Genomic DNA, 27,511 nt, shown 5'->3' with positions numbered 1-27,511 from the left:
GGGGTCAAGGTGAGGGTAGAGGGGGGTCAAGGTGAGGGTAGAGGGGGGGGGTCAAGGTGAGGGTAGAGGGGGGGGGGGTCAAGGTGAGGGTAGGGGGGGGGGGGTCAAGGTGAGGGTAGAGGTCGAGGGTAGGGTAGATGTGTATAGGTTAACTCATTATGGTCAGTATTAAACATCACATAATGCACAACATGCAGAAAAAGCCACACAACCAGGTAGAATTTGTTATATACGATTTTATATAAACACCACGAGTATACATTTTATAAAATCGTTTGCACATTGAAACATTTTGGGAAGCGATTTGTCCGATGTCCGAACCCATTTTGATCACAAAGCGTGTATCGTGAATCCAGCGCAGCCATCTGTCCCTAACTCTGTCCCTAACACTGAACCCCGACGCCTTGAAGGACAAGGAACCCTCCCACCGTGGGGAGGAAGGAACCCTCGATGGAACACGCTAGGTGCATCCAAACGTGCAACAGATGGTGAGAAGGTCACGTTGCGTGAGTGTGGAGGAGATGAATCCACAGGCCAAAGTCCTGTTGTGTGAGTGTGGAGTAGATGAATCCACAGGCCAAAGTCCTGTTGTGTGAGTGTGAAGGAGATGAATCCACAGGCCAAAGTCCTGTTGTGTGAGTGTGAAGGAGATGAATCCACAGGCCAGCGATGAGTGGCGGTTGTTGATCACTGAAATGTGGACAGAGGAAAACAGCATATTGTTCAGTTGACTGTCTAGGTCAGGGGTGTCAAACTCATTTTAGCTCAGGGGCCACATGGAGGATAATCTATTCCCAAGTGGGCCGGACCGGTAAAAATATGGCATAATTATTTAAAATTAAACATGCTGTGAGCACACCAAACACAGGTTTCCCATTTACTTCCGTGAATAAAAAGGACGATGACCATTTTTCTTAGAAAACACTGCACTCTGTGTCCACTTTTCGTCTTTTTGACAGAGACATTTTGGGGCAATGAGAGTGCCAAAGCGCATAATGTTGAAAGTATAAGGCAGAACGACAAGGTAGCTCCGGGCTAGCTGCACTACCTGTTTATACTTGCTCCCTGCTCAGCCCCGGTATAAAGTTTGCTTGCTTAACATAATTGCTATTGCGACTTCTAGTGGACACATTAAGAACAGCAGTTTCCTTCATTGAAAAATAGCAGATAATTTTACGTTACATTCCAAAGCGACTTCCAGTTACACACAATTTTCCAGTAGTTCAATGTACAACAAATTAATCAGTGCCAGTCAATGCAATCCATGTAATGCTAGGAAGGATTTTTATATATTTTTTTAATTTTTTTTTTTTACAATACTGTACTTCACAAAATCATCTCGCGGGCCGGATTAAACCCGTTCGCGGGCCTGATCCGGCCCGCGGGCCGTACGTTTGACACCCCTGGTCTAGGTAGTGTCACGTTATCAAAAGGTTATTACACCTGTTGTCAATGAACACGATATCCATGTCATCTTCAGCAGTGGGATACTGACCTAAGGGACTCCAGCTGGTCAGAGATACAGGCTTGACGCAGCTCAGGTCTGTCTGTCTGTCCCAGACTGGACACAGCATTTCAACTGCACCTTACAAAGACGGATGATATGAATACAAAAGGACACAACGATTCAATTATCTGGCAGACCGTCCGAGCCAAAGAGTCTTGGTGAATTCAGAAGTGCGCCATGCCATGTAGTCTGAGAACTCAGGGGTGGAACCCAGCACCATTTGATGGAGAGCCCAACACCCCATCCTGCCCCGTTAAGAGTTCCATCAGCAACAGACTCACCTTCCAGATGCATGGCTCCTTCAGCTCTCTCCTCAGTGGATATCCCCTTGGAGTCGGGTGTCACTCGCCCCACCCTGACGTCCTTCACCAGGCAGGTCCTCCATCACCTCCCTATCCCTGTTTGGGGACAAACGGGGCCGTTTGACCTCAATGTCTGGGCACAATCAAAGTGGTAGTTTGATGGTCCGACATCAGTGGTAGTTTGCTATAATGTCTGGTAGTAAACTGTTGTTTCCCAGTACAAGTCATGTTCAGTTCATGCAAACATACCAGTACTACTTGTTGGCAGGCAGACTCATGGTTCTCCAGGTGCACGGCTCCTCCATCAGCTCTCCTCAGGCAAGGACTCCTGGTCTGTGTAAACAGTGGTGGTAGATGAGCAATTGGGGGGGGGGGGGTATTCTTGTGACGCCCGGTTTAAACCAAAGCCCTGGCTGGAGTGTTAATGAGGGCATTAAATATGATTCGTTTTATTCTTTCCAACTTGCATAGAAACTAAAGCAAATGCAAAGCAGCTATAGTTTGTAATCTTTTAAGTCAGAACACTGAAATATTCTAGTTGATGAAAATGCTGTTCAGTTCCATAAATAATTGAATCACTTAGTTCTGATCGTCACATGACTGAACACAATGATGACCCACAGCTGTCCTTTACCTTCCAGAGACCTCTGCAGTCGCATCGTAGCGATCGTAGATCCGAGCGGATCCTGGTGGGTCAGCGATACAATCAGGATATGAAAAAAAAAAAAACATTTTCACACCTCAGTAGACAGTTTTTCTTCATTTTAAAAGGGGACATTATACCACCAGGTGTGAGTGTGATTAGCCTTACAAGCCGTTTCCAAAATCGGACACATATTACATCACTACTGGGCGTGTACACCTAGATCTGTGCTGGATAGATGAGCAACGTTTACTTCGGTCCACTGGGTAGGCTGGTAGAATGATCTGTACAGCACAGATCTAGGTGGACACGCCCACTAGTGATGTCATATGGGGCAGATTTTCAAAACCGCTTGTTAGGCTAATCACACTCACACCTGGTGGTATAATACGTCCCCTTTACAGAATAACAACTTTCAGAACCCATGTGAGAAATCAGACGCTGCGGCCTCACATGGAGAGCAAAATTGTGAGTGAATAAATCCTGTTCACTCACAGCTCCATTAACCCAGGGACTTTTTTCTCAAAATGATTCGGATCAAAACGATGGCTGAAGAGACCGATGTAGGGCTGGTGGAGTGGCTAGTCTAGCAGCCTACTCCTTCACATTGAGGTGGCAGTGTAAGGTATAATCACCTCAGGGTCGGCTGTCCTTGCCCCCCCACGAGGGACGTCCTTCACCAGCAGGTCCTCAGCACGGCTCCATCACCACCCCTCCATCACAGAGTCCTGGTCTGGGGCAAACAGCAGGGAATTTGCCTCATGTCCACCATGTTCAGTTCATGCAAACCAGTGCAAACCAGTACCACCTGTTGGCAGGTAGATTCATGGTCGTCCTCCAGATGCAGTTCCTCCATCAGCCAAGGCCATCGGGTCTGTAACAAACAGGGGTGGTAGTTGAGCAGTGGGTGGGATTATTCTTTGGACGCCTCTTTTAAACCATTCTGAACCAAAGTACTGGCTTTTGGTGTAAAATGTAGAGGAATAGAAGACACTGCAAGTTAAAAAAATAAATAAGAACCATTCACACACTTGAAAATGTGTTATGCAGGAGAATGGTAGAACATTCTGTGAATTCAACAGCACACATTTGAAATTTGACTGTTAACATTATTCAAACAGTCTTCTGCCTCAGCTGAAACTCAATATTTAAGACAAACGATAAAACTTGTAGAATTCTTGTACCAGTAGCGTAGACTCTAGCCTTCACATTGAGGGGTTAGAGTCTCAATAAAACTTCACTGATGGCTCCATTAAGCCAAGGACGGTTTTCTCTAAATCTGCCATATTAGATGACGGCTGAAGTAACCGATTTTAGAACAGAAACCGTTCAGTAGCAGTGAGAGTGATAATCAAACTAGAGACCGGCTGCATTCACCCCGACATCATTCTTAAGGCAGGACCTCCACCACGGCTCCTCCGTCGGCTCTCGTCCACCACGGCTCCTCCATCGGCTCTCGTCCACCATGGCTCCGTCGGCTCCGTCGGCTCCGTCGGCTCTCGTCCACCATGGCTCCGTCGGCTCTCGTCCACCATGGCTCCGTCGGCTCCGTCGGCTCTCGTCCACCATGGCTCCGTCGGCTCTCGTCCACCATGGCTCCGTCGGCTCTCGTCCACCATGGCTCCGTCGGCTCTCGTCCACCATGGCTCCGTCGGCTCTCGTCCATCAGCCCTCCTCCTCCACCAACGCGTCCTGACCCAACATCAAACAGCAGTAGTTGGGTCCAAAATCTGGTAACAATGCCGGGGAGGTCAAACCTGCACACCCTTGCATTTGTAAAGGGGAAAAAATATCCAACTTCCTTAAGTTTACAAGATGACTCGTTGAGAAATGTCTAAACTACAACTGTCAGAATGAAAATCTGAGAAAGATAATAAAAAATAATCAGCCTCAACAAATAGTTTCAGAGCGGCTTGGTGATGGTTACCCTGGTCCACCCGGCTGCCCCATTACTGGTCCAGGTAGTGGGGTTACCCTCTGGTCCCCAGCCTCAGGTCCAACCAGCTGTGTTGTACAATATTTAACTGAACCTTGGGAGACGACGTGCCATTTCTAAACTGCTGTAAATTAGCTTTATTAATCAACTACATTACAACTACAGGGTGTTAGGTGACCTTGGGTGTTTTGAAAGGCGCCTCTAAATTAAATGTATTATTATTATTATTATTATTTACATTGAGGGCATTTAGCAGATGCTTTTAACCAAAGCGATGAGTAAATTTTTCAGAAGGAGAAGCAATAAACTAGACATAGGCGGACTCCCAAACACTAAATCAAGGTACTGAACCATCATAATCAAGCACATTAACATCCAATATACATCCTTTTAACACAAAAATCAACATTGATCGAAAGGCACTTACACCGATAGAGCCTGGTTCAACAGCTCGGCCACATCGCCTCCCACCGACCACGCTGCAGAGATCACTGAGAAGATCATAATGTTATAAAAGATGGGTAAATACTGTGGGAATCAATGTGAGAAATCAGACGCTGCAGCCTCACATGGAGAGCAAAATTGTGAGTGAATAAATCCTGTTCACTCACAGCTCCCTAAACCCAGCGACTTTTTTCTCAAAATGATTCTGATCAAAACGATGGCTGAAGAGACCGATGTAGGGCTGGTGGAGTGGCTAGTCTAGCAGCCTACTCCTTCACATTGAGGTGGCAGTGTAAGGTATAATCACCTCAGGGTCGGCTGTCCTTGCCCCCCCACGAGGGACGTCCTTCACCAGCGGGTCCTCAGCACGGCTCCATCACCACCCCTCCATCACCCAGTCCTGGTCTGGGGCAAACAGCAGGGGATTTGCCTCATGTCCACCATGTTCAGTTCATGCAAACCAGTGCAAACCAGTACCACCTGTTGGCAGGTAGATTCATGGTCGTCCTCCAGATGCAGTTCCTCCATCAGCCAAGGGCATCGGGTCTGTAACAAACAGGGGTGGTAGTTGAGCAGTGGGTGGGATTATTCTCTGGACGCCTCTTTTAAACCATTCTGAACCAAAGTACTGGCTTTTGGTGTAAAATGTAGAGGAATAGAAGACACTGCAAGTTAAAAAAATAAGTAAGAACCATGCACACACTTGAAAATGTGTTATGCAGGAGAATGGTAGAACATTCTGTGAATTCAACAGCACACATTTGAAATTTGACTGTTAACATTATTCAAACAGTCTTCTGCCTCAGCTGAAACTCAATATTTAAAACAAACGATAAAACTTGTAGAATTCTTGTACCAGTAGTGTAGACTCTAGCCTTCACATTTAGGGGTTAGAGTCTCAATAAAACTTCACTGATGGCTCCATTAAGCCAAGGACGGTTTTCTCTAAATCTGCCATAGATGACGGCTGAAGTAACCGATTTTAGAACAGAAACCGTTCAGTAGCAGTGAGAGTGATAATCAATTTAGAGACTGGCTGCATTCACCCCAACATCATTCTTAAGGCAGGACCTCCACCACGGCTCCTCCATCGGCTCTCGTCCACCATGGCTCCGTCGGCTCTCGTCCATCAGTCCTCCTCCTCCACCAACGCGTCCTGACCTAACATCAAACGGCAGTAGTTGGGTCCAAGATCTGGTAACAAAGCCGGGGAGGTCAAACCTTCACACCCTTGCATTTGTAAAGGGGAAAAAATATCTAACTTCAAGCTTACAAGTTGACTCGTTGAGAAATGTATAAACTACTGTCAGAATGAAAATCTGAGAAAGATAATAAAAAATAATCAGCCTCAACAATTAGTTTCAGAGCGGCTTGGAGATGGTACCCTGGTCCACCCTGCTGCCCCATTACTGGTCCAGGTAGTGGGGTTACCCTCTAGTCCCCAGCCTCAGGTCCAACCAGCTGTGTTGTACAATATTTAACTAAACCTTGGGAGACGACGTGCCATTTCTAAACTGCTGTAAATTAGCTTTATTAATCAACTACATTTACATTGAGGGCATTTAGCAGATGCTTTTAACCAAAGCGATGAGTAAATTTTTCAGAAAGAGAAGCAATAAACTAGACACAGGTTGGACGTCTTCAGGAAGCGGACTCCCAAACACTAAATCAAGGCACTGAACCATCATAATCAAGCACATTAACATCCAATATTCATCCTTTTAACGCAAAAATCAACATTGATCGAAAGCCACTTACACCGATAGAGCCTGGTTCAACAGCTCGGCCACATCTCCTCCCACCGACCACGCTGCAGAGATCACTGAGAAGATCATAATGTTATAAAAGATTGGTAAATACTGTGGGAATCAATGTGAAAGCTTCAATATCAAACACTCACATGTGCGGTTGGATTGACATCTTCTGCATCATACAGGATCAGGACTGCAAGGCCTGGAGTTTCCCCCCGTCTGTTAGCACAACATTCATCCATTTAAAAACAACACAACGCGCTTTACATCACTGCCTCACCAATAATAAACTGAACATCAATATAAGAGTTCTTGGTCACCACGTATCTTAGTTGCCTTGTGCTTAGTTTGATTTATTCAAAAGTCAAAGGTTTATGGTAGCATTTGCGCAACAATTAACTTTACTTTTCTAAACAGCTATACCATTTGATAATACGTGAATAAGCACACTTACATTTAACCCTTCCTTTTGTTTCTGAAGTCTAGCAGAAACTATATTGAGCAGATCACAGCCCAGATATTTAGAACACTAGCAATATCAATAGTAATTTAGATAGTAAAATGATACTTAGCCACATTCAGCTGCTGGGTTGTTGAAGAAATAAAAAGCCGTAGTAGGTAAATGCCGTCGTCTCCATCTTTTACGCAACCCGATAAATGTATGCGCAGAAAATCGAGAGTTGATTGTAGAGCGCAGTTATCAAAGTAGTTTGCGGTATTTTGTGGGATAATTAAAAATATATTTTAAGAGTGCCCTTCCTAATTTCTAGTGCATAAGGATTTACCAATAATCGCAGATGGTTACCTATAGAAATGGGGCACTGCCAGATTACCTTAATTGGGTACGCTCATTAGTTAGCCATAATAAGGTGTGGATGACATAACGCAATTGCCAATCCTGATCGTACTGCCAGACGCCATAATAAGGTGTGGATGACGTAACGCAATTGCCAATCCTGTTCGTACTGCCAGTTATCCTCCACCACACAGTACTGCAGCATTAGAGCTTCACAGACTGCACAAAACGAACTACCAACCTCTACAGAAACCCCAAGCCCCGTCATACTGGAATCGTAACGTTCCAGTACAAACCATCCCTAAGTAACGTAACCAGCACCTCACCTTGAGCTGAACGACGATGAAGATCTTGTGGTCGTCTCATTGCAAAATACAGCCAACAGACTTACCTTGAGGCGATCTGGTAGTTTGTTGCTGTTGGTTCATGTACAAAACATTTTGACTAAACATTTCAGTTACCCCATTTAACTAATTATCTACCAATTAACAATGCTTGCCAGTGTACAAAAAAAGCTAACTAATCTGTCTTTTGGCTACTTCCTCGCTTCACATCGCATGAGCATTGTCATATTGATCCGGGTGTGGTCCGAGTGGCCAGAGATGCATGTTAGGATACTGTGCTGTCTGAAGTCTACTGTTCTGTAGACGTGCCCCCCTCCGGAGAAACAGTGTTCAAAAGGGCTGTTGCATCAGTTACATGACCTGGAACATCCGTCAAGACTGTGACAGGGACTCCCCAAGGAGAGACGCCATGGGTAGGATGCGAGGGCTCTTTCTCAGCGACTAGAATACACCACAGCGCCTACGGGAGGGAACCATTGCACACATTTCAATATTCCTCTTCATAGATCTTGAAGCCCCAGCGAGGATTTCTTTTCCTCCTCAGCTGAAGAAGAGCTTGGTTACAGCATGAAGAGAACCCTAGTTGGGATGTTACCAAGATGGTTTCTGATTCAAAGGGGGACCCAACTCCCAGGTCCAGCTAGCATCGACAAATGCATTGCAATTCAGCCCAAGAAAAACTTGCATCCCAGCACAGGAGTCCAGAAGCTACAATCCACAGGGCCTGCCAGCCAACTATCATGTCGGGGCTAGAAAGGGCAGCCACGTCGCCGTCTTTCAAGCTTGAAGGACCATTTCCTAAAATGTTGTGATGTATAATAAGTGCGTATCCCCATGTCATCACGCTCACACATGGTATGCCTCGTCACCCTGATCACGCCCGGATGAAGAACCCCAGGCCAGGTAGAACCCCGACTACATGAACAACCGAACCAGGTAGAACCCTGACCACATGAAGAACCAGGCCAGGTAGAACCCTGACCACATGAACAACCAGGCCAGGTAGAACCCTGACCACATGAACAACCAGGCCAGGTAGAACCCTGACCACATGAACAACCAGGCCAGGCAGAACCCTGACCACATGAACAACCAGGCCAGGTAGAACCCTGACCGCATGAACAACCAGGCCAGGTAGAACCCTGACCACATGAACAACCAGGCCAGGTAGAACCCCGACCACATGAACAACCAGGCCAGGTAGAACCCCGACCACATGAACAACCAGGCCAGGTAGAACCCCGACCACATGAACAACCAGGCCAGGTAGAACCCTGACCACATGAACAACCAGGCCAGGCAGAACCCTGACCACATGAACAACCAGGCCAGGTAGAACCCTGACCACATGAACAACCAGGCCAGGTAGAACCCTGACCGCATGAACAACCAGGCCAGGTAGAACCCTGACCACATGAACAACCAGGCCAGGCAGAACCCTGACCACATGAACAACCAGGCCAGGTAGAACCCTGACCACATGAAGAACCAGGCCAGGTAGAACCCTGACCACATGAACAACCAGGCCAGGTAGAACCCTGACCACATGAACAACCAGGCCAGGCAGAACCCTGACCACATGAAGAACCAGGTCAGGTAGAACCCTGATCGCATGAACAACCAGGCCAGGCAGAACCCTGACCGCATGAACAACCAGGCCAGGCAGAACCCTGACCGCATGAACAACCAGGCCAGGCAGAACCCTGACCGCATGAACAACCAGGCCAGGTAGAACCCTGACCACATGAACAACCAGGCCAGGTAGAACCCTGACTACATGAACAACCAGGCCAGGTAGAACCCTGACCACATGAAGAACCAGGCCAGGCAGAACCCTGACTACATGAACAACCAGGCCAGGTAGAACCCCGACTACATGAACAACCAGGCCAGGTAGAACCCCGACCACATGAACAACCAGGCCAGGTAGAACCCTGACCACATGAAGAACCAGGCCAGGTAGAACCCCGACTACATGAACAACCGAACCAGGTAGAACCCCGACCACATGAACAACCAGGCCAGGCAGAACCCTGACCACATGAAGAACCAGGCCAGGCAGAACCCTGACCACATGAAGAACCAGGCCAGGTAGAACCCTGACCGCATGAACAACCAGGCCAGGTAGAACCCTGACCACATGAACAAGCAGGCCAGGTAGAACCCTGACCACATGAACAACCAGGCCAGGTAGAACCCTGACCACATGAACAACCAGGCCAGGCAGAACCCTGACCACATGAACAACCAGGCCAGGTAGAACCCTGACCACATGAACAACCAGGCCAGGTAGAACCCTGACCACATGAACAACCAGGCCAGGTAGAACCCTGACCACATGAACAACCAGGCCAGGTAGAACCCTGACCACATGAACAACCAGGCCAGGCAGAACCCTGACCACATGAACAACCAGGCCAGGTAGAACCCTGACCACATGAAGAACCAGGCCAGGTAGAACCCTGACCACATGAACAACCAGGCCAGGTAGAACCCTGACCACATGAACAACCAGGCCAGGCAGAACCCTGACCACATGAAGAACCAGGTCAGGTAGAACCCTGATCGCATGAACAACCAGGCCAGGCAGAACCCTGACCGCATGAACAACCAGGCCAGGCAGAACCCTGACCGCATGAACAACCAGGCCAGGCAGAACCCTGACCGCATGAACAACCAGGCCAGGTAGAACCCTGACCGCATGAACAACCAGGCCAGGCAGAACCCTGACCACATGAAGAACCAGGCCAGGTAGAACCCTGACCACATGAAGAACCAGGCCAGGTAGAACCCTGACCGCATGAACAACCAGGCCAGGTAGAACCCTGACCACATGAACAAGCAGGCCAGGTAGAACCCTGACCACATGAACAACCAGGCCAGGTAGAACCCTGACCACATGAAGAACCAGGCCAGGCAGAACCCTGACCACATGAACAACCAGGCCAGGTAGAACCCTGACCACATGAACAACCAGGCCAGGTAGAACCCTGACCACATGAACAACCAGGCCAGGTAGAACCCTGACCACATGAACAACCAGGCCAGGTAGAACCCTGACCACATGAACAACCAGGCCAGGCAGAACCCTGACCACATGAACAACCAGGCCAGGTAGAACCCTGACCACATGAACAACCAGGCCAGGTAGAACCCTGACCACATGAACAACCAGGCCAGGTAGAACCCTGACCACATGAACAACCAGGCCAGGTAGAACCCTGACCACATGAACAACCAGGCCAGGCAGAACCCTGACCACATGAAGAACCAGGTCAGGTAGAACCCTGATCACATGAACAACCAGGCCAGGCAGAACCCTGACCGCATGAACAACCAGGCCAGGCAGAACCCTGACCGCATGAACAACCAGGCCAGGCAGAACCCTGACCGCATGAACAACCAGGCCAGGTAGAACCCTGACCGCATGAACAACCAGGCCAGGCAGAACCCTGACCACATGAACAACCAGGCAAGGTAGAACCCTCGCCATGCCCACCTGAAGAGCCACAGGCAGTCCAGTTGTTTTCCTTCAGACTCAAACTCTTCCGCTTTGATGAGCCTGAGATCAGGGACGGGATTTGATGGAAGTGGTGAGAAGGTAATCTGATTAGGTCACCCCAGTGGTGGGATGGTAGGTATCGGACATCCCAGTAGCAGGTAGTTATCGGACATCCCAGTAGCTGGTAGTTATCGGACATCCCAGTAGTTGGTAGGTTTCAGACATCCCAGTAGCTGGTAGGTTTCAGACATCCCAGTAGCTGGTAGGTTTCAGACATCCCAGTAGCTGGTAGGTTTCAGACATCCCAGTAGTTGGTAGGTTTCAGACATCCCAGTAGTTGGTAGGTTTCAGACATCCCAGTAGTTGGTAGGTTTCGGACGTCCCAGTAGTTGGTAGGTATCGGACGTCCCAGTAGTTGGTAGGTATCGGACGTCCCAGTAGTTGGTAGGTAGGTCATGAACGGACCAGACCTTGAACAGAGCAGGGATTGGTTGGTAGGTCTTTACAGTAGGATTCTCCTCATCCCATATGAACAGCAGGCCGATGAGCCCTCTGCTGGCTCAGATGCAAGCCTTTCTCAGGCTGAACTGCAGAGTAATGGAGGAGGCCAGCTGGTCCTGGAAGTTCGGTCCTCTTAAATCAGAACCTATCTCTGTAAGATCCCACCAAGGACCCTTTTCGTGACTGCAGCTGTGCTCTACTCCAGCTGCGGAGGTAGAGAAACCGTAGCTACGGCTTCAAGATGTATGGTGGGCAACGTTGAAATGTGCTCCATGGTTCTCTAGCGAAGGACCGAGGTGGTGTTCTAGTCGTTGAGGAAGAGCCCTCACCTCTCATCCCCGGGCGTTTCTCCTTTAGGTGAGAGCCTGTCACCATCTTGAATGACATCCCAGTTCATGTAAATGACTTCACAACCACCTCTTAGACACATGCCTTCACCTGAAGGGAGCAAGTCTACAGAGCTGGAGGCTTCAGACAGCGCAGAACCCTAGCATGCATCTCTGATCACTCAATCCGAACCCCTAATCAGTACGGTAACTCATGTGACGTGATGCAAAGTTCAGGAAGTAGTGGCGAAGCATGTCGAAAGAAAATCTAGACAAAACCTTGGAGTATGTTTTGGCTGCACTCTGAGAAACCCTATGTTACTATTCTCACAATTCACTTGGAACCTATACTACACCCCTTCTAACACAGCATTGACACATGTTCAAACTAAACAGGTAATTAGCCCACGTACCAACAAAAAACATTATTTAAATCATTCACCTTTCCACCTCAGCCAACGAGGAGGCCAAAACAATGCCCCAGCATAAAGAGGAAATATAAGGACTTACAGTTCGCAGTTTCTTCTTCATGGTTCAGTTTTGATACTCACAGAATCACTTTCTCCTCCTTGACCTGTGAAGTAACGGAACGAGCAGATTCGTTTTAGTGCTCAAACCACACAACTGAGGCAAAGTTGACTCAAGCTAACTTAATTTGAATTAATCATGCATTCCTTTCCCCAAATATTGGCACCAATCTTCTCCAAACGACAGTCCTTTAACCTGTAGAAACTTCATTAAGACTTGATACTAATCATTTTTTTTTACTTTATTTTGGCAGTTGTGTATAGTTTAGCTGCATTCTAGACTAATATACTTGAAAGAAATATATCAAATTCTTAAGGGTTTTAACTTTTAATTTGTTTTGTTTTTAAAAGGCAAAAATCCACCTAATAAAACGATCAAGGGCTTAATAAAAAACTTGATTTGGCAAACGCATCAGACTCTATAGACGTCTTAAATCAGCCCACACAACTAGCACATTGAATCCACATTTAACCACCTGAATAAATAAATGGCCTATATCCACGCAAAAACACTACAAATGATGTCCAATTACATCAAGAACCAACATTAAACATCAAGTAAGCCTAGTAGGAAAATAAACGTTCTACTCACAGCAGGTCCAGATGTGGTGGTCCGTTTTACTTCGAAAAGCGTTCGTTACAAGAACTGACATTTGTCACACAAAACCGGGAAACTCCAACCAAGTTCTGGTTAAACTCCTAAAGTATACATCACCGTACCTGGGAGACGTTAGACGGTTAGTGGGGAGACCGACCTGCTTAGTTTGGCCTACTGAGCAGCAAACAGGTATGTTAGAGATGACTGAGCACGAGTCGCCACAGGTGAACTCATTAGCGCGGAGCGTGGCACTAATTAGTTAAACCACGTGCAGATGCGGCCCAGCGGGTTGCCTTGGTAACGGATATGCGACCACGCAAATACAATCCGCCGCCACGTGTCGCATTCATATATTTATTTATTATAGATTTATATATCTATATTTATTCATTTATTTATTATTATGATAATAATAATACGTGAAGCTATCCGTGGTGGTGAGGAAACGTGCGTGAAGCGCATGCGGCATGCCGCATCTGACAGTACGACGCAACCAGACGCCTGTGAGCGACGCGTCTCTGTCCATGTGCGTCTCTCTAGGGGACTCTCTAGTCTAAATCGATATGGCGAGTGGATAGTGCCAGGATTCCCTGGAGTGTGGAGAGGATATGCACGCCGCCGCCGTTGGGACTGGGGTTCGATTCCCAGTCTATATATATAATTTTTTCTTCATTATTTTCTGGTATTAATATATCCAATGACTTGTTGATGAATAAGTTGATGACATTTTATAAAAAAACGTTAGTTTTTATGTGTCAAAAAGACAAACTGTTTTAAAACAGATCTCAATGTTTTGATGATTGTATGGGCATGATGTCACTTCATAGGGCAGAGGGGTATTCCACAAAGCCGGTTTTATCACATAACCGGGCAAATTAACCCAGGGTTTGCGGTAACCCTAGGGTTTCCGTTCCAAAATGAACACGGTATGTTAGTTACTATAGCAACATATGCTCTGAATCAAACCTGGTCGGACCAGGTTTTGTGCAGGTTAAGTTTGGAACATAACCCGGTTTTGGGGATTTAAAGCTGCGTTCACCGCAGATTCCATGTGTTCACAATGGCATGCCCTTTTGATTAGTCAAAATCACCAACGACCTCCTCCTTGCAGCCGACTCTGGATTACTCACCATTCTCATCCTCCTCGATCTCAGCGCAGCATTCGACACCATCTCCCACCCTCTGCTCCTGGACCGCCTGGCTGGCATTGGGATCACTGGTGATGCACTCTCTTGGTTTACATCCTACCTCACCGGCCGTCAACAATTTGTTCAACTAAGCAACCACAAGTCTGGGTGTTCAGGTGTCTCACTGGGTGTCCCCCAGGGGTCAGTCTTGGGTCCACTCCTGTTCACCACTTACCTCCTCCCGCTGGGCACACTCCTCCGTCACCATGGGGTCCATTTTCACTGCTACGCTGACGACACACAGGTCTACATCTCCACTAAACCCACCGCTGCCATCCCCCCCCCACCTCCCTCATCACGTGCCTGGAAGAGATCCGGAGCTGGTTGAGCAGGAACTTCCTGAAACTCAATGGAAACAAGACCGAGGCCCTGCTCATCGGATCCAAATCCACCCTCACTAAATCACAACACACCCCAGCTCCACTCATAATCATCAATGGATTCCCAGTACCCTTCTCCTCCAAAGTCAAGAGCCTCGGCGTCATCCTGGACAACACCCTCTCATTCACAACATCACCCGGACTGCATTCTTCCACCTCCGCAACATCGCCAGACTCCGCCCATCACTGACCCAATCCAGCACTGAAATCCTAGTTCACTCATTTGTCACATCACGCATAGACTACTGCAACGCCCTCCTCACCGGACTCTCCACCAAACTCATCAACAGACTGCAGATCATTCAGAACTCAGCCGCCCGGATCATCACCCACACCAAATCATCTGACCACATCACCCCTGTCCTCATTCAACTTCACTGGCTCCCAGTACACTACCGCATCCAATACAAAACCCTACTCCTCACCTACAAAGCTCTCCACAACCTAGCCCCCAGTTACCTCTGCAACCTCCTCCAAGAATACACTCCCTCCCGCTCCCTCCGCTCAACCTCTGCTGGACTACTATGTATCCCCACATCACGACTCACTACAATGGGTGCCCGGTCATTCAGCTGTTCAGCACCCAGGCTCTGGAACTCCCTCCCCCCACACATAAAACAGTCAGACACCATTACAACCTTCAAGTCACAACTCAAAACTCACCTGTTGAAACTCGCACACGTCTACCTGATCACTGTTTTGATTGTTTGTTTCGTCTTATTTTATTTATTTATTTTTGTTTTTTAAACGATTTATGATGACTATATATTCTGTAAGGTGACCTTGGGCGTCTTGAAAGGCGCCTCTAAATTAAATATATTATTATTATTACTACAAAGTTCTGAGAAATAAAGTCATAATGTAACTTAGAAAAGGCTAATGCACATTTCTTTCTTGAAATCATTAGAGAAGCAAAAGGGAACAGTAAAATATTGTGGAAAAGCATTGATAAACTTCTTGGGAAGGTAAAACCCAATTAGCATTCAGTTTAAAATAAATGGTATTATAAACAATTACAATTCTGCAGTGGCATCTCATTTTAACAATTATTTCTATATATTCCAAACTCGAGTGATCAAAGGAATTCCTTGATGATAAATCGAGTACTCGTATAAAACTAATCTATTTTTAGAATGCAACTTATCTGCAGCAGGAATAGGCCTAATGATGAACGGCAATATTATCAACCAAACCAACCTGGTCTCACAGGAATCCGTGAAATGACCACGGACTCTGAACTCAAAATCTGTGGGATCATCACGGAAACACGCCGACTTCTGTGATATGGGCACGGAATTTGCTCCAATGCAAGTAAATGACACTGAGCACACACAGATCCCCGTTTCAACGAGCGAGTTGACCACGGGCGTTTAACTCAAAATCCGTGGTGGCCTCACGGATTCACTTAAATTGTCCGTGATGTGGCCACGGAATTTGCTCCAATGCAAGTAAATGACACCGATATTCCGTGGCACACACACAGGTCACCGTTTCAACAAGCGAGTCGACCACGGGCGCTTAATTCGAAATCCGTGGTGGCCTCACGGAATCTCTGTTTGCCAAAAGATGAAGGAAGCAACGTGAACGCTGGCCGATATAAATGTGAAATGACGCAGAGTGACACCACGTGTCAGTGACTTGATTCTGTTTAATAAAAGACCATCAGACATTTAGACCGAAGGACGTTGGACACTACCAAGTCAAACTCTTCTCTTTACAAGCTAGTCCTTTACTTTGGTCTCAACCAGAAATACACATTATAAAGTTATTATAGTGAGATGGATATGATGTAACTCTATTGGTCAGCAGTGCTGAAATTTGCCTTGCGACCCATCAGCCGTTGCATGTGAAAACAGAAAACATGAATTACACACATTGACATGACACATTGAAACACAACAAATGTACATACATGGGTACAGATAGTCGAGAGCACATTGTCCACTTCGCCTATCTCCGGTTTAGCATCAAAGTCGATTGATGGTCAAAATACTTTTTTAGTCTAACCTTCTTGAAAAGAGGTACCTCGTATCTCCTTCCTGAGGGCAATAACCTGTATTCACGATACAAAACATGACTAGTGTTTGAGGTGATGTTTTTTGCCAACCTCAGCATGCTGTTGTCATACGTGGAAGTATACAGCTCCTGAAGTGGTTGTCCAACAATCTTTGAACCAATGTTTAGTTGTTGTAACATTTGTGACTTTAGGGCTGCAGACAGACATCCATACCAGGTGGTCCTGCAGTACTGAAGAACACTCACAATGACAGAAGTGAAAAACAAAAAGAAGAATCCTTCTACTGGCACCAAAAGATCTTAAACGGCGAAGGAAATAGATTCTTTGCTTTGTTTTCTTACACACTGATTCAATCTGATCTTTCCAGGACAGAAGATGGTCTATTACTACTCCTAGGTATGTGTACTATGAACATGCCTGATTGGTCTGTTCACTATGAATAGTAATAGGAGATTTGCATATCTCCAGTGGTGCACCAAAAACAATCTCTTGTCTTTTTTGTGTTTATGATGAGAGCGTTGTTATCACTCCATTCAACCACCTTATTTACCCTCTGCTGGTGCAGTCCAGGGTCACTGAAACTATTTAAAAGAGAAATTAAAACTGTGTCGTCAGAGTACTTTAGAATGTACTGATATGGTCCTTTGCTCCTACCCTCAGACAGACATTCTTCAGTACGACAACTGTCAGTATAAAGAGTGAAGAGCACAGCTGAGCTTACACAACCCTGTGGAGCGCCAACATTGGTAGTTAATGCTGAGGAAAGGGTTCTGTTCACCTTTACTCTCTGTACTCTGTTGGTTAAGAAACATGCATACCAGTGAATCAAATATGGATTCAGTTCCAACTGGACCATCCTTGACACCAATATATCAGACTATCGTGTTGAAGGCTGAAGAAAAGTGCAAGAACAACACCCTTGCATAGTTGTCCCTAGACTGATCTAGATGTTTTGTAATCAGGTGGGCCAGTGTGGCGACCGCATCCTCTGTGCCGCAGCCCTGTTCATAAGCAAACTGACAGGGGTCAAGTTTCTCTTTGGTTAAACTAACAAGATATTGTTAGGTCTATAATCCTTATGCTCTTTAGGACATTGGATAAACAAACTGATCAGGCATTGGGTACAGATTCTTCATATTGTGCTATACTCACTACTGCGTTACATCGCTAAAACAGGGTTTAATACAGTGTGAGCACAATGCAACAACACAGCGCTACTAAAATTATATTTATTAGAAAACTCACATGTTAAAATATGCAACAAAAAGGTTTTTCAAAAAAAACAAAAAAACCTTATTTCTTGTTGGCGGATGCTGTTCCAACAAAGCAGTCGTTCACCTGCAAGGAGAGAGAACAGGAGTAAGAGGAGGAGGAAGAGTAAGATAAGGAGAGAGAACATGAGTAAGAGGAGGAGGAAGAGTTAGAGTAAGATAAGGAGAGAGAACATGAGTAAGAGGAGGAGGAGGAGGAGGAAGAGGAAGATGAGAGAGAACAGGAGTTAGTGTAAGAGGAGGAGGAGAGTTAGAGGAAGATAAGGAGAGAGAACATGAGTAAGAGGAGGAGGAGGAGGAAGAGGAAGATGAGAGAGAGAACAGGAGTTAGTGTAAGAGGAGGAGGAGGAGGAGGAAGAGGAAGATGAGAGAGAACAGGAGTTAGTGTAAGAGGAGGAGGAGGAGGAAGAGTTAGAGTAAGATAAGGAGAGAGAACAGGAGGAGGAGGAAGAGTTAGAGTAAGATAAGGAGAGAGAACAGGAGTTAGTGAGTAAGATGAGGAGAGAGGAGAGAGGAGGAGAGAGGAGAGGAGGGTGCCCCACCTTGCTGGCGAAGCGCAGGGAGTTCAGGGACTCGCCGAAGCTGTCTGGCTCCGGCGCAATGTTGACGAACATCAGGCTGCAGAGAGGACAGGGGGAGGAGTTTCAATCACATCCCATAATAGTCCTCGGAGGAGGGGGCGCTCTCGTGCCAGAATGGCAAGGATAATCTCGCTGTGGTCACTGCGTGAGACCCATACAGACTTCTTTCCACGTTGATTGGAGGTGATCCTTGTTTATTAGGGGTGGGCGTCTCTTGGCACCTCACGGTTAGTTTTCATTCCGAGTCAGAGGTTGACGATTCGATTCTTAAACGATTATCGATGCATCTCAATGCATCGTGATTTTCAAAATAATGTATAGAGCCGTCGGTTAAACGCGTTATTAACGGCGTTAACGCAAACCAATTTTAACGGCGTAAATTTTTTTTATACGCACGATTAACGCTAATTATTATTTTTTACAAAATAAAATAAAAAACATTTTTTACACATCTTTTTTTACATATCTTTGTATGTTCATCGTTAAATTGCATTATAGGCTTTTTTTTTGTACCGTCCTGTTTTGATCAGTATATGCCAATGTTGTTATCAATAAAAAAACATTTGCACAAGGCAAGCAGATGCACTTCTCCATGTTGATAAGAGCATTAATATGAGAACAATTAACGGGACAAAGAAATCAAGGGATATTTAGCATATAAAAAAATTAATCGTGAATTAACTATGGCATTAATGCAATTAATCGTGATTTAACATTTTATACTGACAGCCCTAGTATAAACATCTGAATTTTCTACTCAGTTTGCTAATCACTTCCTACTTTTGTGATGATCATCAAAGACATCAACAGATGAATTACCTAATCTGATATTTTATTAGAGCAAACACTTTTGTCACGAATATGAGTTTCTATGAACAATGCAATAATCAATGCAGCTTGCATTACGACACACTGTGGAAGTTTGTAAAAAATAAAACAGATTCAGTTTTCTTTTCTTTCTAATCTTTCATTTCTATGTCATTAAAGAAAGAGCCGCTCTTAGTCAATTATAAGAATAAGAACTTGTTTGTCGCTCTTGTGTCTGGGTGTGAGTTTGCCTGCATGCTATGCGTAGGCTGAATCGCAATCGCGTGAAGACAAATCCGATTGGAGAGTCTGGACCTACTCGATTGACAAACGTTAACTCACTTAGGCGGGTGTCTGTTGGAAGTTTAAAACTATTGGATCTGCCCAGTGCCACTCTGGATCTGCCGTAACCAATCGCTAACGTTTTGCCAGGAATCACGTTGCGCACAGGCTGTACACAAACCAAACACTGTGCGTAAAGATGTCCGTCAACGAGAGCTGACTTTAACGTCATTGTTCTCAGAGAAAGAAATCTGATTATTAACTTATCTGAATCGAGACGGCATCGTTCTGGAGAGCATCGCGATGCATCGAAGAATCGATTATTTTTCCTAACATCCGTACATTTGAATGCATTTGTGCATATTTCAATCATATACTTAATTTCTATCATTATCGCCTCTTGGGCAGAGAGCAACGGCGACAAACCATTTCCTTATGGATTTTCTAAACCGCAATGATCTAACACGATCCTTGAGCCGTTTCGGGCACACTACAGAAACACAATGTCCACCTCTTCCCCATATGCTTTAGGCAAGACAAGACAAGACCAGACCAGACCGAACAAGACAGACACTCACGTCTTGCTGTTCCCTCCCAGGCAGCTCTGCAGCAGGTAGGTGAGCTTCGAGTTCCTGTATGGGATGTGGCTCTCCTGTAACACACACACACACACATACACACGCACACACTCAGATGTTTTGCCTGAGAGACTCCGCCGTTTGGGACATCACAACTTCCGTCTCGGTTCCAAGCGCTAGCAGCCAGCTAGCCAGCGCTTGGAACCGAGATGGCGGCCAGGGGTAACGGGGGGGGGGGGGGGGGGGGTGGTCCTGACCTTGTTGGCCAGGGCGGTGATGACGAGGCCCAGGTTGGAGAGGGAGCCGTTGATGGCCGTCATCTCCTTGAAGCGCTCGCCCTGGGCCTGGCTCTTCAGCACGCGCTCGCTGCCCGCCAGGTCCACCAGGCACAGGGTGGCTGCGGGGACAGAGAGCTCCGTTGACGGAAGGGAGGGCTGAAGGCCGGTGCACGGCTTGACGGTGGGCTTCAACGTGAAGGGAGGAAGTCACTCCAGGAGGGCTTCGCCTCAACGCAAACCCCCGACCCCTCACCCCCCCATGCCGGGCGCTCCCGGGGCGCTGCATCGCTGAACCCGGTTCCCCCGCAGCATTAGCATTAGCATTACCATACCCTCACACACACACACACACACTCACATTTGCAGCGGACGTCGCGGCCGGCGTTCTCTCCCTGGATGTCCAGCTGGAACACCGAGTGGGAGCGCGAGGAGCGGTCGTTCAGGGTGGTCTGTGCCGTGGAGCGGTTCTGGTTGGCTATGGCGATGAGGTTCTGCACCTAGGGGGCGACGAGCGACAGCAGCGTGACGCACGCGTGGAAGGTTAGCATAGTGCTATGTGGCGTTAGCACAGTGCTATGTGGCGTTAGCACAGTGCCGTGTAGCGTTAGCATTGTGATGTGCAACGTTAGCACAGCGCCGTGTAACATTAGCACAACGCCGTGTAGCATTAGCAAAGCGCCGTGCAGCATTAGCACAGCGCCGTGTAGCATTAGCACAGCGCCGTGTAGCATTAGCACAGCGCCGTGTAGCATTAGCACAGCGCCGTGTAGCATTAGCACAGCGCCGTGTAGCATTAGCACAGCGCCGTGTAGCATTAGCACAGCGCCGTGTGCAACGTTGACATCACGCTAACATTAACACAGTGCTGCGTAACATCGACAGCCGTGGCGGTGCGGTCTGGCCGCGGCGGCGGTGTCACGCTAAATTTGTACCGGCTGCCAAATTTGCACCGGGCGCGTCATCCATACGTAATCCATTCCAAACCTGCCTGCAACAGATGATCGCGTTGTCCGTTGCCGGGCAGGTTTCAAAAAACATTTGCGCTCATGTTGCCAAAGACAAAATAACATAATACAGAAAACGGATCGCTAGATAACACTTGTTTTTACTTTATAGTTGTATTGTATTTCATTGTTTGATCAAATTTAGCGAGTAAACTGAGTGTTTAAAGCGGGTCAAGGACGAAATAGCACAATACAGATAACGGATCGCTAGATAGAAGGTTCGCGAATGTTCGTGAACCTTTCACGTCATTCGACGCGATCGTCTGTTGCCGGGCAGGTTTGGAATGGATTACGTATTGATGTACCGCGCCCGGTACAAATTTGGCAGCCGGTACAAATTGAGTGCGACAGCGGCGGCGTGGTGGTTACCTGCCCCTCGGTGGCGACCTTCTGGTAGGTGAGGTTGGTGACGGTGATCTCGTTGGCGGCCGACTTGCGGATCTCGTGCTCGGGCCGCTTGCCGCCCTTGCCGGTGTAGAGCAGGTCGCGCAGGCTCTCGTTGTAGACCTCCACGAAGCTGGCCGTGAAGGAGAACTCCCACCCCTGGGCGCCGAGCTTGTGCGCCGCCAGGAACACCTGCTGCACGGCGCGGGGGATGACGCCCACCGCCGCGTCAGAGTCCCCCCCCTCCATGGTGAAGGTCTTGCCGCTGCCCGTCTGGCCGTAGGCGAAGCAGCAGACGTTGTAGCCGTCCAACGCAGACTGCACCAGCAGGGAGATCTCCTCAAACACCTGCAGGAGGAGGAGGAGGAATACAGAGGAGGAGGAGTCCAGAGGGTGAGGAGGAGGAGGAGTCCAGAGGGTGTGGAGGAGGAGTCCAGAGGGAGAGGAGGAGGAGGAGGAGTCCAGAGGGAGAGGAGGAGGAGGAGGAGTCCAGAGGGAGAGGAGGAGGAGTCCAGAGGGTGAGGAGGAGTCCAGAGGGAGAGGAGGAGGAGTCCAGAGGGAGAGGAGGAGGAGGAGGAGGAGGGTGAGGAGGAGGAGGAGTCCAGAGGGTGAGGAGGAGGAGGAGTCCAGAGGGAGAGGAGGAGTCCAGAGGGTGAAGAGGAGGAGTCCAGAGGGTGAGGAGGAGGAGGAGTCCAGAGGGAGAGGAGGAGGAGGAGTCCAGAGGGAGAGGAGGAGGAGGAGGAGTCCAGAGGGAGAGGAGGAGGAGTCCAGAGGTTGAGGAGGAGGAGTCCAGAGGGAGAGGAGGAGGAGTCCAGAGGGAGAGGAGGAGGAGGAGGAGTCCAGAGGGAGAGGAGGAGGAGGAGGAGTCCAGAGGGAGAGGAGGAGGAGGAGGAGGAGGAGGAGGAGGAGGGTGAGGAGGAGGAGGAGTCCAGAGGGTGAGGAGGAGGAGGAGTCCAGAGGGAGAGGAGGAGTCCAGAGGGTGAAGAGGAGGAGTCCAGAGGGTGAGGAGGAGGAGGAGTCCAGAGGGAGAGGAGGAGGAGGAGTCCAGAGGGTGAGGAGGAGGAGTCCAGAGGGTGAGGAGGAGGAGGAGGAGTCCAGAGGGTGAGGAGGAGGAGGAGGAGGAGGAATAGTTGGCGTTGTAGGGGGAGGGATAAAGCAGGAGAGGGACCAACAGGAGTAAATCAGTTCATACAAGAGCTTAATTGGCAACAAAGTTTTCTGGCTAGGAAAAAAACGGTGAAAGGCCTCGGACGGCTTAGAGCCCAAGACCGCGCCAGCAGCGATAAACCGAAGGCTTAGCGCCAACAGTTCGTAGCAGGTGGAGGTGAAGCGCTGCCATGCGGCTCATCTTCAGACGACGACACCCCAAAGGCCTTCTCCCCCCTTCGTCGACGAGTGCGTACCTCCTGCTGGCTGGCACTGGGGCCGAACACGCGGTCGAAGCTGAAGTTGTACGTCTTCTGGGTGTCCCCCGTGCGGCCCACGTGAGACTGAGGAGACACAGAGGGTCAGAGGTCAACGGTCACTCCTCCTACCTCTACCGTGGAGAGGAGCATTCTGGTTGGCCCACACGGTCGCCCACCTCCCACGACTGCACCCTCAGAACAGGCGGAGCGGATTAAGTCCGGGTTACGGCCGTGCCTCTGCGAGGGGCATTATGGGATGCGTCGCTCACCTCCTCGGACCGGGCCAGGACCAGGGCCTTGTGGTCGTCGGGGGGCAGCAGGATGTGGGGGCTGGGGCCTCCGCCCACCAGGGGGCGCACCCTGCAGAAGACCCTGATGTTCCCCTTCAGCTCCTGCAGCGTGTTGTGCAGCTGCCGCCGCTCCATCTCGCCGGCGTGCAGCGCGTCCTTCTGCTGGCCCACCGTGTCCTGCAGGAGGCGCAACTCCTGCTCCCGCCGCTGTAGTTCGGCCTGGAGCTGCTGCAGGCCGGCCTGGAGCCGCTCCAGGCTGGACCCCTGCGTGAGCAGCTTCGCCCTCCCGGCCCGCAGCTCCAGCTCCTGGCTGTCGCGGAGCGTCAGCACCACCTGGTGCGCCTCCTGCAGGCCGCCCAGCTCCCGCTGCAGGCCGCGACGCTCCGACGCCTCCCGCTCCAGCTCCCCGCGGACCTCCGCCAGCTCGCCCCGGTACGCGGAGATCTGGCTCCTCTGGCCCTCCAGCTCCGCGCCCAGCTGCGCCGCCCTCTGCTGGGCGGAGGCCGCGGCGCCCCGGAGCTCCCGGGTCTCCTCCTGCGCCGTCCGGTCGCGGCTCTGCAGCGACTGCAGCTTGGCCTGCATGTCGCTCACTTTCCCCCGCATGTCCCAGCCCGGCCGCCGCCCGCCCGCCGCCGCCGCCACAGCGCCGCCCGCCCCTAGGGAGCAGACACACAACCGTGGTTACCACACGTCGACCTCTCAGTGACCGGGCGCCCACGGGACACGGCTCTGGGTCGGTTACACCGAGGGCATCCAGCCACGCTTTAAGAGGGGGGGGGGGGGGGGGGAGGTAACGTCGACTAACCAATACCGTTAAAGTTGGGTGGATGAACATTTAAAAAAAAGTCGGCATTTTATTTTCTAACAATGTCTGCCCTCAAACAACAGCGCCCTCTTAGACGTCGGGTGTCTGTGATTGGTGCGTCAACATCCCAGCACCACGTTCCGTTTACCATCCACTAAGACCTGGGCCCCGGGCCAACAGTCCCCTACGGACCGGACCCCCCCCCCCCAGAGCTAACGTCCACCCACCTGCTTTGTTGGACGCCGCCGCTGGCCTGGCCCCGCCCCTCGGCGCCACCGACGCCACGTTCTGCCTGAGGACGCCCCTGGACGGCGCGGCGGCCACCGTGGCAGCACCCGTGGCCCGCGGCGCCCGGGAGACGCTGGCGGCGGGCGGGCGGCGGACGGGCGCCGTGCTGAGGGCCGCCTTGGGCCTCGCCGGCTCCGCCTCCCGGCGCTGCTTCTTCTGCAGAGACAGGACACGCCCCCATCAGACTCTGACACACACACCTGGACAGGTAGCAGTCTGTCCGTCTCCACCTGGACAGGTAGCTGAGTTGTCTCAACCTAACCAGCTAGGTTTGTTTTCTCAACCTAATCAGCTAGTTGTATTGTCTCAACCTAACCAGGTAGCTTTGTTGTCTCAACCTAACCAGCTAGCTGTGTTGTCTCAACCTAACCAGGTAGCTTTGTTGTCTCAACCTAACCAGCTAGCCGTGTTGTCTCAACCTAACCAGCTAGCTGTGTTGTATCAACCTAAACAGCTAGCTGTGTTTTCTCAACCTAACCAGTTAGCTGTGTAGTCTCGACCTAACCAGCTAGTTGTGTTGTCACGACCTAACCAGCTAGTTGTGTTGTCTCAACCTAACCAGCTAGTTGTGTTGTATCAACCTAACCAGCTAGTTGTGTTGCATCAACCTAGCCTGACGGCCAATCAGAGGCTTAGGTCATGCCGTAGCCACAGTAGGATTGGTTGATTAGCGTCAGGGCGTACCTGGGCTGGTTGGCCCGTGCTCTCCATGCTGCTGCCGCTGGTGTTGCTGGACGCTGCTGTTGCTGGACGCTTTGCCGACATTATCGGCAGACGAGACAACGCGTTCTGCAAACACGACACACACACACACACACACACACACACAGGCGGCTGCATTGGGTCGAGTGTTGGCGTGATGAAAGTACGACGGCTGGTTCACATCGTGATGGTGGATGAAACACAGTAGCCTTTCAAAATGAACGGCGCTTCGAGGGAAATGTTGACGGCCAGACTCAAAAGAACCCATCTGTCGTGGAAATATTAATCATGACTACAATACACAATTATAAACATTACAGTAACCTTGTTTGTCGTTTACATTCTCCCTGGACCTTAAGATACCTCCATTCCCCTCTAACTGAGAGAGGTTAAGATCATTCACAGTGCAGCCACTAAGTGTGATACTGAGGCCAGCCCAATCGACTGACTGTTGTGTAGATTCCTTTAATGGTCTTGCAGCCTTGCCGACGGGTCCACTTCCCCCATAGTGTATTGCAGTTTAACTTGGCCTCTCCCGCCAATCCTAAACTCTCCACAATGCTCACTCCCACTTATCTTTGTTACCTGTGTGTATTCACTACCCACAATGCAAACGTTTCCCTGTAAGAATATCGTTCACCCATTGTCTCCCTGAATGTATCCTTGGTAACTTTCCCACGATCATGCTCTAATATCAAATCAAATATTTTGCTGGCCGACATGTCTTAAAAATAAGTTTCTCTTCATCACTATCTTAGGAAAACATTGAGTAATTGAAAGAACTTCTTCATAAAAATTATCTTGACAACCTATCCTCTTCTTTATTTTCGCTTGTTTGAGTCAAGAAAGGATTCAAACAGCTAACAATACCATGCAAATCTTGAATAAGTGCGTAACCAAACCTTTCAATGAGATACGGTAGGCATATAAACAAGCAATTAAAACTACACATCGATAATGCAAATTAAAAGCAAGGCATAACTTTTCAATATTTGAAGACCAGAATGCAGCTCTGATGCTAACTGAAATGATGTGAACCAGAAACCAGCAACGTGGATGGGTGTGTTGGTGTTGTGATGGAACTCACCTCTTTGCCGCTCATAACTCTTCGTGCCTGGTAAAAAAAAAAAAAACATTGGGGAGAACAATTGTACTCACATTAGTATGATTGGCGTCCTGTTAATACATGATCTAGACTGCTTCGCGACCGAGCCCACCTCTACTGCCCACCCCTCCACAGAGAGCCCAGTTCATAAATGATCTAGACTGCCAAGCCCTCCACAGAGAGCCCAGTTCAAGGACATACGAGTCTGATCGGATTGTCCTGACCCAGCTGGGGTTAAATCACTTCAGCTCACTTTAAAAGTTAACACACTTCTGGACAGAAAGAGAGGCTAATGCTTACAAAGATGAATCTTGGTGAAACCGAAGCCATCCGAGTTCCGCACCATTTATAAACACCCAGGTAAGACTTATGATCGCATGAATAGGGCTCTCTGCGGAGTCCCTCCACAGAGAGCCCTATTCATGCGATCATAAGTCTTATCTATCTATCTTATCTAGTCGTATCTATCCAGAACCTTTTAGACCAGATGCGACACATGAATGAGGGGCGCTCTCTGCGGAGTCCCTCCATGGAGTACCTATTCATGTGATCAAGAGTCGTATCCGGACTCGAATGTTCTGGATACGGAACCGGACGGTGGGAACACAAGTGACCAACCTTGACGATCGATTACGGTGATTTTATTGTTTGTTTATCGGCCTTACCGTGGCTCGGGTCGGATGTTGGACTTCTTCCTTCCTGGTCTGCAGCCGTTTGAATTTGAAACGCATTTTTTTCGTTGGGCGCATTACAGCCGCCGCTCGGATTGGTCGGACCGGCACTGGCCCCGCCCCCTGGCCCCGCCCAATCAGATCGCCCCGTTGGGTCTGGGCGCGCCAGCTTCAGCTGTTTGAATTATTTGAAGAACGATCTTGACGGTGAGGAATGGATGACTCACGTTGGATTAATGTCAACATAGAGGATGAGAACGTTAAACACAGGTTGAGGGGCAGTTAATAAATAGATAAT

General features: G+C 48.9%; 1 protein-coding gene and 2 long non-coding RNA genes across 4 annotated transcripts; all 3 read right to left on the bottom strand.

Annotated features, from left to right (window-relative positions):
- Nucleotides 1-201: 201 nt before the first annotated feature.
- Nucleotides 202-3,415, bottom strand: LOC132451488 (uncharacterized). 2 transcript variants are annotated; one of them, XR_009524099.1, is made up of 6 exons: nucleotides 3,088-3,415; nucleotides 2,444-2,495; nucleotides 2,059-2,142; nucleotides 1,789-1,905; nucleotides 1,496-1,585; nucleotides 202-690 (listed from the first exon to the last, which is right to left on the bottom strand). It is a non-coding gene; the product is annotated as an uncharacterized LOC132451488 (long non-coding RNA). The 2 variants fall into 2 exon arrangements; XR_009524100.1 differs by having other exon boundaries at nucleotides 1,496-1,579.
- A 1,687-nt stretch (nucleotides 3,416-5,102) lies between these two features.
- Nucleotides 5,103-7,432, bottom strand: LOC132451496 (uncharacterized). Its single transcript, XR_009524109.1, has 3 exons — nucleotides 6,733-7,432; nucleotides 6,591-6,654; nucleotides 5,103-5,378 (listed from the first exon to the last, which is right to left on the bottom strand). It is a non-coding gene; the product is annotated as an uncharacterized LOC132451496 (long non-coding RNA).
- A 10,544-nt stretch (nucleotides 7,433-17,976) lies between these two features.
- kifc1 (kinesin family member C1) lies at nucleotides 17,977-26,880 on the bottom strand. The gene is made up of 11 exons (XM_060044049.1): nucleotides 26,525-26,880; nucleotides 25,420-25,524; nucleotides 24,675-24,891; nucleotides 23,622-24,298; nucleotides 23,350-23,436; nucleotides 21,932-22,294; nucleotides 20,917-21,055; nucleotides 20,538-20,677; nucleotides 20,281-20,354; nucleotides 18,575-18,650; nucleotides 17,977-18,099 (listed from the first exon to the last, which is right to left on the bottom strand). The coding sequence occupies exons 1-11, from the start codon at nucleotides 26,537-26,539 to the stop codon at nucleotides 18,055-18,057; spliced, it is 1,938 nt and encodes a 645-aa protein (XP_059900032.1). The 5' UTR covers nucleotides 26,540-26,880; the 3' UTR covers nucleotides 17,977-18,054.
- Nucleotides 26,881-27,511: the final 631 nt, after the last annotated feature.

This window comes from Gadus macrocephalus, chromosome 22 (assembly GCF_031168955.1).
Source record: "Gadus macrocephalus chromosome 22, ASM3116895v1".
Lineage (NCBI taxonomy): Eukaryota > Metazoa > Chordata > Actinopteri > Gadiformes > Gadidae > Gadus > Gadus macrocephalus.
The sequence above is the reverse complement of the archived record's forward strand: the minus strand, read 5'-3'. Positions and strand labels throughout refer to the sequence as shown.